Source organism: Anopheles coluzzii, chromosome 3, assembly GCF_943734685.1.
Source record: "Anopheles coluzzii chromosome 3, AcolN3, whole genome shotgun sequence".
Taxonomy (NCBI): domain Eukaryota; kingdom Metazoa; phylum Arthropoda; class Insecta; order Diptera; family Culicidae; genus Anopheles; species Anopheles coluzzii.
Genome location: NC_064671.1, coordinates 63,585,172 through 63,600,998, shown reverse-complemented (window position 1 = coordinate 63,600,998; position 15,827 = coordinate 63,585,172). Strand labels below are relative to the sequence as shown.

Sequence of the window (15,827 nt, the reverse complement as noted above, 5' to 3'; positions counted from 1 at the left end):
TTTCAAAAAGACCAGTAAAATGAACACCTTGACGGTGAAATGAGTGTCAAATGACACCAAAATGACAGCCGGATCGAATTTTTTCGATCGAAATATTGTGCTGAGGCCGGAAATCTACAAATACCTGAGTGTATGGATAAATGAAAACATGAAATTGCACAAACAACTAAAGGAACAAATAAAGGCCAGAAAAAGATTACAAATAATCTGTTGTTACCACTCTATCATGGAACGAAATATGCCTTTGCGACGCACTGTACAGTATATCTGCACGTTGAATAATGTTTCGTTGTCTACTAATCGCCAATGAACTGTCACTCTGTAGTCTCCTGCCGGTACAGAACGGGGTGACAATCGTTCATCCATCGTCCATAAAATATCATAGGTTCGATTCTGAAATAATGCATTGAGTGCATGTATTTTACAATTTTATATTACAAAGTAATGACCCGGTCGTAACGCACCTTTTGTATTCAAACTTACTTCCTCCAAATACTTACCCCATGCGGACAAGGCCGAACCACCATTGGAAGTGTTTCCTCAAAAATATTGTAAAGGTACGTTGATAACGGATCATCTGGTCTTTTTTGCAAAAACTGACAGCCTTCGACCATTGCGTCGAAAAGAAATGGTTGATATAAGTTAAATTTGTACTCAATTTTTAATGAAACAAAACACTTAGTAATCACTTCAGGAATAGTCAATGAAAGATTTAATAAAGTTGGTTGATTTCGACGCAAGACTGTTTTACAGTGATGTAAAATAGCACGTGTATAAGGTTGATCTATGCACAACATTTTCACGAGACGCAATTGAAATGGTCTAGACGAATTATCTTCAGCAGAAATTTCGGATGTGCTGAAAAACATTACGCACACCAAAATGTAACCCAAAGTCAGATTTTTCATTGCTCTTCAATGTCACCACAATGTAACCAATAGTTAGATATTATTTACTCTTTAATATCAAACAGATTTGACGATGCCAATCACAATGAATATCATTCTAAGCATTAAAATATTCATGCCCTTTCATTCTGAATATATAGTATGGCTCTATGTTTATTGTTGTTGGACACAACGACTAATAACAAGCATTTTGCGATCATAATCTAACCCAATCAAAAACAGTTTAAACTTTTTTCATACAGTGATTCAATATTTATACTCAAGAGATTTTTTAAATAAATAACATAAGTCCTTTAATTCATGGTATTGTTTTGTTGATTGGTATAAACAACATCGTACAAAAAAATGATTAAATAATTACAATTGATTGATGCAACTATTGGCAGCGCTTTTAAGCGATGAATAAATTGCTTGGAAACAACCGACTAGAAGTAAGCTCGAAACAACTGTACGTAGTAGCATGGTGGATGAATGATGAAAATCCAAACAACGCTAATGGTAGGACATCGTTGTAAAAGAGTCACTTTTTCGTGTTGTGTGCTATACTTTGAGCAAAAGTGAATTTTTAATTCATTGATTACAGGAAAACGATTATTCTGCCAAACCAGTATTGTAAAAACTAAAACTCGATACAAAGTGATAGGTTCTATATTTGTTTCTTTTTCTGTTGTTTGCTAAGTATTAAAATGGTGAAACATTTGTCAAATTTAACTTACTTTTTACAATACAGCCGTTGAATATAATTAACATTAACTAAATATCATTTGAAGTAGTAATAGCACTCAGGGTAGTATTTATTAAACATGATTTTTTTTTATTGTTTTCAAAATCCTAACGCTTCTCAACTTTTAAAGGCTTAATCGAACGACAGTATTTTTTGTGAACTATTTACATTTTCCAAAATATTGTACGAAAATGGGGACCAAAAAGATGGATTAAACATGATCAAAATTGTATTCTTTTTCACTTTTTTTCATTTACTTAATGAGTTAAAGCATTGATTACATCGTTATTACTGTTTCCACTATATGAGCACTCTTCAATTAGCTCCATGTGTTTTTTTTTAAATATTTTCATGTGTTTTATACATACTTTTGAAAAAAAAATACATTTTCCACTCCATGAGCACACCTCAATTAGCTCCGTGTGTTTTTTTTAATATTTTCATGTGTTTTATACATACTTTTAACTGAAAAAACTTAAAAACTTTAAAAACTTTTGTTCAACAACTTTTATTCTTTAAATAAAAAAAATATTTTATTCAAAAAAAAAAAATATGTCAGTTTTTTAGCAAACGTATTCCAGACAAAATTCAAATTTCCACCCTTGAACCGATAGTGTACCTTTTTTCCATAGTTCGTTTTTTTCATAATTGGAACTAGAGATACGCTATAGTGCTCTGTCCCATACGATAGCGTATATCGGATAATTACATCACTTTGCTGATAATTATCACCACAACTAATTGCAAACAAGAGAAAACAGCTAGTAGAAGCAGACCATCCCGATTCTATGGAGGTTGTAACTAACCTAACAAGCGGCCGCCTCACAATAAGCGATCGCTTTTTCAATGCACAGGTACGTTTAGTCCGTACTTGCTGTTTGGTTATACACAGTGATAATAGCAACGGTATATGTGTGTGACAATCTGCTAGTAAGTAGCGTTATTAGAACTTCAGATTTGTCGCACAGTTTAAAAATTGGTCAGTTCTCTCTTGTAATTTGTTTTCTTGTATAATTACTAGCAAAGATTCGTGCCCTCCAGCCACCAGCGGATAGCAAAAATTGAACAAAAAAGATTTCCCTCGAAGATGCTCGATTTCCCGTAGCAATTAGAAACGGTAATTTGAAGAGGAGTTTTCGAAACAGGAATCAATGGATTCAAAGGTACAGGATTCAATGAAAACAAAGCTAAACAATCGTTTCATGGAAAAGGTGCCTGACACAGACCCTCAGAACTGGGTATCATCGTCCTCTGTTGGCACAACATCCATTGTCGGTCGAGGCCTGTCTGTACCACTTGTGGGGTTGGCTTTCAGTGACTTTTGGATTACTCCCCATAGCAAGATAGTCAGTACTCCGTATGGCAGAACGATCCATCTGGGCCTTAAACCCATGATGGAGAGACTGCATAACTTTTTTCGGCAAAATTAAAGCATTCCCATGATGTACGAGTTGACGACTGTACCACGAGGCCGGCCCCAGAACTGTATATAGTTACGTAGACAGAATAGCTGAGTCCACGTAATAAGAAGCCAACACGTGGACACGCGCACCGAGCAACGACCGCATCACCGGAACACGCGCGCATAGCAACATGACGCGCATAGCAACGGGAACCGGCACGTGGACACGCGCATACCGGATATGCAGAGTCAGCAGCTATAGGGTAGAACCGAAGGCTAGGTGCATTGTAGAATTTAAGAAATAAGTTAGTTGTAATTTGGATCAGCTCAGTGTAAGAAGCGCTTGCGCTTAAGCAATAAAGTTTTTTTTTATGAAACGTGAAGCCTTGCACTTATAATTGGCGCAGCCGTCCGGAGTGATTTAAGTGAGTGTAATTGTGTCAAAAGTGGAAAAGTAAGAGACTGGAAAAACTCTAACTAAAGTGATCCCGCAAGTGATAAAAGTTATCCAACGCATCCGGAGTAACACAGGAAGACAACATCGATCGAAGCTGTATTCCGCCGAGGAGTTGAGGATCCCCCACGCAGTTACCCACCTGGAAGGAAAACCAGCATCGTTAAATCACGAACCCGCGACACGACAGCAAGAAAAAAAAAATCGTAAGTAATTCTTTTATTTTCATAAAAAGTGCAACAGTGTTGCGCGTTAGCACAACGCCCGGCCTGCAGATAAATAATTTACCAAAAAACGGCTTTTTTAAGTAATTCAGGATTATTTTATTTTGCCTTTAACAGCACAAAATTTTAGTAGCCGAGAGAGTGAAAAAAAAACTAAAAATTCGTCCGCTTCCACGCAGGTCCGGGATCAAAAAGAAAGCCTTATTTCGCAGTCCATGCGGTCACCGGCTATCCGTCAAACGCTCGGTCGATCCCTTTCGTTCAGTCCGAACGTTTATCGTCCAGTCCGAGACCTCTAGCGGCCGCTAGCTAAAATACGGACGCTCCTTGTCGATCCTCGAACGATCGCGTCGTCACCATAAGTGACAGTCCACCAGGCGTTTCGACGTCGTCAAACGATAACCCTCGGCGCGACGTTCAGCGATACCAGCTTCACCACTGGCCTCTCCAGCATCGTTCCTTTCGCTGTTTTGATGACGACCCGACGAATGACTCCGTCTTTGGATGGGACTACGCGTTCCACCCTTCCTCTCGGCCAACAGTTTCGCGGGCTGTTTTCGTCCACGATTAAGACAACATCTCCGGTCTCGATAGGCTTGCACGACTCGAACCATTTCGTCCTTCTAACCAGGGTGGGGAGGTAGGTTTTGATCCACTTCTTCCAGAGCTCGTTCATTTTAGCCTGTACAGCTCTCCAGTTTTGTTTCAAGCCTGCTGGCGAATCATCAGGCTTCACCAAGGGCTTCATTCCTGCGGAAGAACCTAACAAAAAATGGTTGGGAGTTAACGGTTCCTCATCCTCACCGTCGACTGGAACGTGTGTAAGTGGCCGAGAATTGAGCATGTTCTCGACTTCGATCAATGCTGCCGACAGGACCGCTTCCGTAGGATGCCTCTCCGTGAGGGTGCGCGACAGCATTCTCTTGACCGATTGGATCATCCTTTCCCATGATCCTCCAAAGTGTGGGGCTGCGGGGGGGTTAAACTTCCACACCGGATCGGGCGATCCGAATTCATTTAAAATCGCCGAATCAACACGTTCCGCAGCTTCCTTTAATTCACGATCGGCGCCCACGAAATTCGTTCCACGATCGGAGACTATTTCGATTGGTGTTCCGCGGCGTGCCATGAAGCTCCGAACTGCCATCAAGCAGTCACTCGTAGACAGGGATTGCACAAGCTCGATGTGGACGGCTCGAACCGTCAAGCACGTGAACAAAACACCCCACCGTTTTTCCGTCTTTCGGCCGTTCACGATTACCATCGGACCGAAATAATCAATGCCCGTATATGAAAAGGGCCTGGAGAATGCAGCAAGACGAGCAGCAGGTAATTCGCACATTTCCGGGGACGCTGGCTTTGCGTACAACAATGTGCATGTTCGGCATTGCAGGCGTACGTGTCTACACACAGATCGGAGAGCCGGTATATCAAAGCGTTGTCTCACTTCGTTCACTACAGTTTCTTGGCTGCCGTGCTTATAACGACGGTGGACATCGTCAACGATTAACTCGGAAACACGATGTCGTCTCGGTAGCAGAATAGGTCGCTTCCTCCCGGGGTCGACGTAACGGCAACGATCGATCCTTCCGCTCAATCTCAGCAAGCCGTCCTCGTCCATATAGGGGCTTCGTTTGAACAACAAACTACTTCTGGGAATCGGACTTTTCCACGACGGTGTTGTTGAGTTTTCCCTCGCCTTCCAGAGTATGGCATATTCATCGGTAAAAGCGTTCCTCTGAACGTCTCGCAGAATTACCGTTTCAGCCCGCTGGATTTCGTCGCGGTTAAGCGGACCTGTCGATGGAGATTTAGTTTTGGTAATAATGTTTACATACCGACACACGTAAGCCATCGTCCTGACCAGCCGCGTCCATCGGGAAAATTTCTCGTAGTCGATGAAAATCGGACGCGCTATATGGATGCCGACCAGCTTCAGCCTATCCTTTTTCCGCACCTCCTCGGACGTTTCCGATGGTACTCGACGAGGTATGTTCCATTCTGCTTCGGGTAGTTGCAGGAACTCGGGCCCACTAAACCATCGTTCGGAGGCGAGATGATGCTGCAGGTTGGTCCATTTGGTCGCTTCGTCCGCCACATTAAGTTTAGTTGGAAGCCATCGCCAATCGTCGACGTTCGTCGTGTCCAGCACCTCAGCAACCCTATGTGCGACGAAAATCGAGTACTTACGGTGGTCTGCGTTTATCCAGTCTATAACATCAGTCGAGTCTGTCCAGAAGTAGCTTCCACTAATAGTTTCTCGATGAGCACTAGTTATAGACGAGGCTATTCTGCAACCCATCACAGCAGCCTGCAGCTCTAAGCGGGGCACGGAAAGATACTTTAGAGGCGCCACTCTAGCTTTGGATCCAACTAACGACACCTCGATACGTCCATGGCACTCAAAACGGAAGTACGCGACCGCTGCGTAACCATCTGCACCCGCATCAACGAACACGTGTAGCTGTAGAGATGATTCGGTGAGCGACGCCAGCTGTCGGTAGCAACGTGGTATGATGAAACTTTCCAATTCTGGCAGTCGTTCCATCCAGGCGTCCCATTTATGTTGGATCTCTTCCGGAACTTCGTCGTCCCAGCCAAGGTGTAGGCGCCAGACTTCCTGAAGAAGTACTTTCAAATAAAAAAGCACGCCTGCGATCAAACCTAACGGGTCGTAGATCGACATCAAAGTCCGCAGCATCTGCCTCTTGGACGGTGGTTTGTCTTTGCGTGCCAGCTCCAGGTGTCTTACACGGGGTAGTTTAAAGCCGAAACTATCTGTTGTGGTGTCCCACCACATTCCCAGCACCTTCTCTGGCTTTAGACACGGTTCGAAATCCATTTCCTTGAGGGTTGACTCAGTGCCTTTTACCGCTGTCACGACTTTGATGCTATTTGAGAGCCAATTGTGGAGAGAAAATCCAGCATTATTGTGTATTACGCTCACCTGATACGCCAGCTCAATCGCTTCTGGTTCCGTTTCCACACTTGTAAGCATGTCATCCACGTAATGTTCTTCATGGATACAGCGAACTGCACGCGGGTACAGGGAACGATATTTCTCTGCATTCTCGTTCTTTACGAATTGCGCCGTACTTGGAGAACATGCTGCACCGAAGGTCATCCTCAGCATGACAAACTCCTGCGGCTCTGCATTTGTGTTTCCCCATCTCCATAGGAACCGTTGACTGTGGACGTCATCATCGCAAATGCGTACCTGGTGGTACATTTCCCGGATGTCAGCTGCCACCGCGACTCGATATTCACGGAAACGGAATAGCACGGCTTGCAGCGGCGTCAACAGGTCAGGGCCAGTCAGCAGCTTCTTGTTCAGCGAGATACCTCTAACTTCAGCTGCCGCATCCCATACTAACCTAACTTTATTAGGCTTGTTAGGATTTGTCACTGGAAACACTGGAAGATACCATTTCCTAGGGTAGAAGGTTTTCAGCTCATCCTCTCTTATCGGTCTGGCATAGCCTTTTTTCAAGTAGTCCTCTAGTATCGCGTTAATTTTCTCCGCAAGGCTCGTATCTCGGCTCATCTTACGCTCCAGACACTCCATCCTAGATAGAGCCATTTGACGGTTTTCCGGCATGAAAACGTTGTCGCTCCGCCAGAGTAAGCCCGTGGTGTACCGCCCGTCGACGTGTTTTGTGTTGTTTTGCAGAATCGACATCGCACGTTGATCCTCCTTCGACAACAAAGGCTCCTTCGCAGGACCATAACCTTCCACTTCGAAGTACGCTGCCATCATACGATCTGCCCGTGAGGTCTCTCCTTGGCAATCGCATACGTGGTAGCTAGACTCCGGCTGCACAATGGATGTGTCGTTAGCGTTATCCGTGCATTTGCCAAAAATGAGCCATCCCAAACGCGTCTTCGTAGCTGTAGGTTGTCCTGGCTGTCCTTCTATAGTTTTCAAAGGTCTGGTCAATCTGTAATGGTCGATACCGATTAGTAAACGAGGAGAAACAGCCTCATACGAGGCAGCTGGAATCGCCTCCAAATGCTTATATTTCCGCTTCAACTCGTTCACATCGACCGATTGGATAGGGAGCGATAACCGGCTGACTGTACGCACGTCGGCCATCGAAAATGCGGATGCATTTTCTTCAGCACTGGAGACTTGCACCGCTACCCTTTCCGAATCACGTTCATCGCGTCGCTCTCCCGCACTGTACTGCAAACACAACGGGTCAAGAACGCCGCTAACCCCAAGTTGCCTGGCGAGCTCCTGCTCCATCAACGTCACCGTCGACCCCTCGTCTAACAGCGCATGCGTGTAAATTGGACCATTCTCACCGTGCAGCTTTACCGGCACGTAACGCAGCAATGTACCACCGGAGCGCGTTCCATGATGATTTATCTCCACGCGTTCCTCGCTGGTGACACGATGCAACTTCCGGTGATGCTTAGCGACGCATCCTTGGACACCACAGTCGTCACGCTTCGAGCACGGGCCGTAGTGCTTGCCCAAACATCGTTTGCACAACTTCAAGGTGCGCACCTTGTCCCACCTATCAGCAACGCTTAACCGGTTAAACACCCGACACTCCGCGATCGTACCGCACGTATCACTGTTACACAACGCGCACTCTCGATGCCTATTGGGCTGGGGCTGATGCGTCTCCACGTGTTGCGCATGCACTTGTCGCGTTGTCGTCTTCTTCTTCAGCTGCGGAGGAGTTACCGCCATTGCTCCATCCGTCGCCTTCTGAATCCAGGCACCGAACTCGCTCATCGTCACACTTTTTAGCTCCTGACTATGCATGCCCCAGCTCCAGCGCAGATATGCCGGCATACGGTCCACCAGCTCTTGAAGCAGCGCTGCATCGTACAATCTGTCAGAAGTTCCGCTTGCCTTTATAGTTGAACATATTTCAGCAACTAAATCGCCGTATTCGATAAAACTATCGAGCCGCTCAGACTTAATCGGCGGTGATTCGCGAATTTGTTCGAGCAACGTATTCACTAACACATCCGGTCGCCCGTATGATTTTTCAAGCGCGCTCAATATTTCCTCCAGATTGTCAGCGTGCCGGAGACGGCCTTGCACCGTTCGTAGTGCTTTTCCCCGTAACGCTCCTTGCAATCGAAGGATATTTTCGTCTTCGGTAAACCCAAACGTACGAGACGATCTTCGAAAGGTAGACAGAAATATCGGCCATTCCTCGGGATTCCCATTGAATGAAGGGAGTTCATAGCGCACTGCTTGACGGGCTGCTATTTGGCTTTGGCTCAGGTCACCTTCTTCGTTGACCGAAATCCGTTTAGCCGTTGAGCAAGGAAGCGATTCCCCGGGCGAAAACGAGGTTCGCTCGCTGCTCTTACTGAGCCGAGCTACTTCCGCATCCTTCTCCCGTATCAAAGCTAACGCTTTCTCCGTCGTGGCTTTAAGAGCCTCCATCTCTCTCTTCAAGCGCGCTATCTCGTCGTCTTTCTTGCCGCTCGCTAGTTTGGTCTTCACTTCGCACTCCGCACACCACCATGCCCTCGTCTCTACCGTTTTATCCACGTGCGCACACTCGTAATGGTACCATTTATCGCAAAAATCGCACTGCAATAACGAATCTACCGAATCCGCCTTATCGCACACCGCACACGTAAAGTCCGCGATCACTGCACTTTCCTCTTGCATTTTTGCACTACACGATTCGGATGCGTTGGCTGTGTATTTGTATGTGCGTGTACCTTACCGAACAGTCCTTTGTTCTCAGCGCTTACCGCGTGGTATAATAGAGCAAGTAGAGAACGAGCCGAATTTGCACAGCTCGTGTGAGAGGAATTTAGAAGAATTATAAGACTGAGTTTTTAAATAGAATTTTAGCTGAATTTTTAGAATGTTGCGCGTTAGCACAACGCCCGGCCTGCAGATAAATAATTTACCAAAAAACGGCTTTTTTAAGTAATTCAGGATTATTTTATTTTGCCTTTAACAGCACAAAATTTTAGTAGCCGAGAGAGTGAAAAAAAAAACTAAAAATTCGTCCGCTTCCACGCAGGTCCGGGATCAAAAAGAAAGCCTTATTTCGCAGTCCATGCGGTCACCGGCTATCCGTCAAACGCTCGGTCGATCCCTTTCGTTCAGTCCGAACGTTTATCGTCCAGTCCGAGACCTCTAGCGGCCGCTAGCTAAAATACGGACGCTCCTTGTCGATCCTCGAACGATCGCGTCGTCACCATAAGTGAGTGATTTCAGTGGAAATCAGTGCTTGAAAAACCAGTTTTACTCGCGTCCTTAGGAAATACTACCAGATAGGTTTCTTAGGTAGAAAGTGACTTACTACCAGATAGGAGTAGCTTTTTCTCATCGTGGGAGTACTACCAGATAGGGCCCGTGATACAAAGAAAAGAAAGAGATCAACCCAGTGTCGTACACAACGAAAAATTCGTACATGAAAGCAACTGAAAGGTTCGATTCTCACAGAGATCTTTCAACCTCCGATAATCTTGAAACAGAAGGAGACAAAATGGAAGAGATCGCAACACAATTGGTCGAGATGATGCGAGCCATCACTTCTCTCCAGAACCAATACACAGCGCTAAGCGCAAGTACCTCATCAAGTAATGCAGGTAATAATAGGGCATTTGACGATTATTTTCGCATTCCTGACCCTATAAAATCATTGCCAACTTTTGAGGGCAATCGGAAACAACTAGCACCATGGTTATCAACCGCCGATAACACACTAGCTTTGTTTAAAGACCTAGTACCTGCAGCAGTGTACCAAATGTACGTTACTGCAGTAACAAACAAAATTTGTGGGATAGCAAAAGACATCCTATGTCTTTCAGGAAGTCCACAAAATTTCGACGAAATTAAAGAAATTTTAATTTCTTCGCTAGGTGACCGACAAGAATTGTCCACCTATAAATGCCAAATGTGGCAAAATAAAATGTCCGATGGGATGAGTATTCACAAATATTACCACCAAACTAAAGAAATTGTGCAAAATATTAAAACCCTTGCAAAACAAAACGAACAATACCGCACAAATTGGGTTGCAATCAATGCATTCATTGATGAAGACGCACTTGCTGCATTCATCGCTGGACTTAGAGGAAATTACTTTGGGCACGCCCAAGCCGCTCGACCTAAAGACATTGAGGATGCGTATGCATTCCTTTGTAAGTTCAAAGCGACAGAACAAAAAGCAGGCAGCCTTACCAAAAATGTTCAAACCCCATCCAATAAACCACCTTTTAAGAATAAATTCAACCAAAATGAAAGTACCAGTTATAATAAACCAACTAAAGCCATTTCAGAAAAGAAATTTTCAATCAAAAACTCAGATAAACCTGAACCAATGGATGTAGATGCTTCAATGCGCAGTAAATACGCACAAAATAAAAAGCAATTCCACAACAACGAGGTTGAAACGGAACAAGAGTCCAACGACAGTGACAGTGATGATGAAACTGATCATTTTAACGAAGTAAATTTTCGCCTAGCAGGAAGTCTGAAAAACAATACTTAAATTCCAAAAAGAAATACAACTATCTCCCATATTTACGCACTAAACAAGGTCTCAATCTATTGATCGATTCCGGCGCAAATAAGAATCTTATCCAACCAGGTGTTTTAAAAACAAAAAAGGAAATCAAACAGATCGAAATCACTAACATAGTGGGAAAACAAATTATAGATACCTGCGGAAAAACAAACCTTTTATACAAGGAAATTCCCTCACAAAAATATTACGAATTAAAATTCCACAATTTTTTCGATGGATTGATTGGCTCACAATTTTTAGCAGAAAATGAAGCTATTCTCAATTACCGAAAACAAACACTTGAAATTTCAAAGGTAATTATGCCATTTGAAAAATATTTCCCTAACGAGAAAAACTATAACCATGTAGTAACTCTCCCAACCAATACGGACGGAGAATGGATTGTTTACGAACCGACTAAACTTTGTAAAAAAATTACAGTTCAGCCAGGCGTATACTCAGCCAAAAATAAAAAAAAACTACAATTTTACTACAGACAAATAGACCAAAACCCCCTAATATACAACATAAAGCGTTAGAAATTACAGTAAATAATTTCGAAACTGTTACTCCTTTACCCATGAAACCCGAATCAAAAATTACAAGCGAAATGCTGAGCGAGATAATTCGTACATCTCATCTTTCAACTTTGGAAAAAGACCATCTTTTTAGAACAATTATTAAAAATCAGAACGTTCTATTAAAAGCAGGAGAAAAACTTTCAGCTACACCAGATGTTAAACACAAAATAACTACCACTAATGATGCACCAGTTTTTACAAAATCATATCGATATCCACACGCATTTAAAAATGACGTAGAGGAACAGATTAATGAACTACTACGAAATGGTATCATAACCCATTCGACAAGCCCCTATTCCTCGCCAATATGGGTAGTCCCCAAAAAGGTTGATGCCTCGGGAAAGAGAAAAATAAGAGTAGTAATCGACTACCGCAAGTTGAATGAAAAGACCATTGACGAAAAATTCCCCATCCCACAAATTGAAGAAATACTAGACAGTTTGGGTAAATCAGTTTATTTTACAACACTCGACCTCAAATCAGGATTCCACCAAATCGAGATGGATTCTAACGATAAAGGGAAGACAGCGTTTTCTACAGCACAAGGCCACTTTGAGTTCAATCGAATGCCTTTTGGGTTGAAAAACGCCCCAGCTGCTTTTCAACGCGCTATGAACAGTGTGCTAACAGGATTAATATGATAGGAAATATTTGTTTCGTGTACCTCGATGACATTATAATCATCGGTAAAAAGTTGGAAAACCACATAGAAAATCTAAACACAGTTTTAGAAAGGCTTTCAAAATTTAACCTCAAAATACAACTAGATAAGTGCGAATTCCTTAGAAAAGAAACAGAATTTTTAGGACATGTTATTACTCAGGAAGGTATAAAACCGAATCCAGATAAAATCACCAAAATCCTAGAATGGAAACTGCCATCAACACAGAAAGAAATCAAACAATTCTTAGGTTTATCAGGCTACTATCGCAGATTCATCAAAGACTATTCAAAATTAACAAAACCTCTTTCAAAATGCCTAAAAAAGGATACTAAGATAAACACGCAAGATGAAGAGTATAAAACATCTTTCAATAGTCTAAAACAAATTATCGCTTCGGATCAGATATTAGCATACCCTGATTTCGAAAGACCGTTCATTCTAACAACCGATGCAAGCAACTACGCTCTTGGCGCAGTTTTATCGCAAATCCAAGAAGGAAAAGAGCGACCAATTGCATTCGGAAGCAGAACATTAAACGAAGCCGAATCCAGATACTCCACTACAGAAAAAGAAGCCTTAGCGATTATTTGGTCTGTCCAAAAGTATAAATCTTATTTGTATGGTCATAAATTCACACTCGTTACTGACCATAAACCTCTTACATTCATCAAAACATCCACTAAAAACTCAAAAATTCTTCGCTGGCGCCTAGAACTCGAGAATTTCGATTTCGACATCCAATACAAGGAAGGAAAGGCCAACGTAGTAGCAGACGCGCTAAGCAGGAAAACGGAAATTCTTACAAATACCAATATTAACCAAGATTCTTCCATTTCAGACACTCCTAAGAACAATGTTTCCAATACAATTGACGTCAACTTCGAAGAATCATCATCTATTTCAGAATCCCTTCAGCATAATAACCCCTCACCGAACAATACTAACTCTGATTAACAAACCATGCATTCAGCTGATACATCCGACGATTATTTTATCCATTTCTCCGAGAGACCAATCAATTACTACAGAAATCAGATAATTTTCCGAAAATCCCATATAACAACTGACATTACGGAAACCCCTCTTAACAACTATAAAAGAGCAATTATTTGCAGAAATGATTTTGACGAATTAACAATACTAGATTCTCTAAAAAATTTCCACAATAACAAACAAACCGCGATTATGGCACCGGATGAATCAACTATTTCACTCATTCAATCCGTTTATCGACAATACTTCAACCAACATGGACATTTTGTTCTTACACACTTACAAGTAGAAGACGTTAGTAACGAACAACGCCAAGACATCATCATAGCTAAAGAACACGAACGCGCCCATAGAGGTATTCACGAAGTTCATAATCAACTAACAAGATGCTATTTCTTTCCACACATGATGACAAAAATTAAAAAACTAATTAATCTTTGCAAGATCTGTAACGTACACAAGTATGAACGCAAACCGTATAACATCAAAATCACACCCCGACCTATTGAAACAACCCCTTTCAGTCGCGTTCACATCGACATCTTTGGAATCGACAAACACAACTACTTAACGTTCGTATGTGCTTTTTCAAAATTTTTACAAACCATAGAAATTCCGTCCAGGAACTTGACAGACATAAGAAAAGCTCTTGCTCATTTTATTACAACGTTTGGCGCACCGAGAAAAATTATTTGCGATCACGAAACCACGTTTAGAAGTCTTCAACTTCAATCATTTTTAGCCAATTTAGGAACAGAATTAGAATTTTCTTCATCCTCCGAAACCAATGGACAGGTAGAGCGAACACACAGTACAATTATAGAATTGTTCAACACCAATAAACACAAGTTCAGAGATTTAAGCTCTCCGGAGATCATAAAAGTAGTGACAGCACTATACAACGAAACAGTTCACTCCTCAACAGGATTCACGCCCAACGAAATCATTTTTAACAGAACTAACAATCGGAATCCAGAACAAATAATTCAAACCACTAGAAACATTTACGAAAAAGTATCCCAAAAGCTCCACAATGCAAGTAGAAACATGCAGAAATATAACGTTGAAAAAGAAACACCACCGGAAAAAGAGACAGGTAAACAGATATTTGTAAAGAAAGGCGTTAGGAAAAAATTAGACCCGCGATTCAACGAAAAAACTTGTCTTAATGCGAATGATAAAACAGTTACAATGGCAAGAAATATCAAGAGGAACAAAAACAAGTTAAGGAGAATCAAGTCCCAGTAATACGTTCTTTCCGTTTTCTTTATCTTTCCCAGGCTTGGAGATCGAAAATGCAATACTTTCCGATAACATTCATGCTAATCCTGCTTACACAAGTCTCGCAAAGTAAAGAATTAGAAATCATAGATTTGAAGAGGCAACCGATATTTTTTCTTAAAACCAGAACTTGTAGATTACAAACAGGAAGCATAAAATTCATACATCCTATAAACATGTTAACCCTTGAAAATGCTATTAACACCATTACACACTTTTCGTACGAAAACATTAATAACGAACTTAAAGAAATTGTCAGACTAAAAGTAAAATTATTGTACTCAAACTTCCAACAATTAAAACCTAAACATAGAACAGCTAGAAGTCTAGAAACCTTAGGAACAGCTTGGAAATGGATAGGAGGAAGTCCTGACGCCGACGACCTCAGAATCATCAACACCACAATGAACGAGCTAACCGAGAACAACAACAAACAGTACCGAATCAACAAACAGTTCGATCACAGGCTACGAACCCTCACTGAGACCATAAATCAATTGACAAAAGAACGAGAACAAGTAATGCTGAATGAACTAGAAACCATTAAAACCATAATGAACATCGATATCATCAACCATGTTTTAGAAGAAATTCAAGAAGCAATCAGTTGGACTAAAGTATCAGTAGTTAGCAACAAGATTCTATCATCACCAGAGATAAACTCCATCAAAACCATACTAGAAGACCAAGGAGTAAAAGTCGAATTACCAGATGAAGCGCTAAAGCTAGTACAACCAATTATCGCGATCAACTCGAATTCGATACTCTACATACTGAAGATCCCTCAGCTAGCTGATGAAGAAGCAACAATGCTTGAAGTATTTCCTCTCAGTATCGATAACAGAATCATAGTAGAGACTCCGACGCACCTTATAAAAACACGGAACAAAGTGTTCAAACCAGCCAAACCTGATGAATACATCCAAAACCAATACAGGGAGTACATCGATAAATGCACATCCAATCTCATCCTAGGGAGAAAAAGCGATTGTTCTACTGAAAGAAAGAACAACACGACGATAAAGCTAATATCCGATGGACTTATCATTGTCGACAACGCAAAAGGAGCAGCCCTGAGTTCAAGCTGTGGACCCGAT

The 15,827-nt window shown here is 42.0% G+C and overlaps 1 protein-coding gene across 1 annotated transcript; it reads right to left on the bottom strand.

Annotated features, from left to right (window-relative positions):
* Positions 1–5,499: 5,499 nt before the first annotated feature.
* Positions 5,500–9,353, bottom strand: LOC120956074 (uncharacterized). Its single transcript, XM_049608969.1, has 2 exons — positions 5,551–9,353; positions 5,500–5,509 (listed from the first exon to the last, which is right to left on the bottom strand). Exons 1-2 carry the CDS (start codon positions 9,351–9,353, stop codon positions 5,500–5,502), a joined length of 3,813 nt encoding a protein of 1,270 aa, XP_049464926.1.
* Between the last annotated feature and the right edge of the window lie 6,474 nt (positions 9,354–15,827).

What these genes read in the sequence shown, in the direction of transcription:
- LOC120956074 (XM_049608969.1), bottom strand. Translation starts at nt 9,353, where the DNA reads ATGCAAGAGGAAAGTGCAGTGATCGCGGACTTTACGTGTGCGGTGTGC.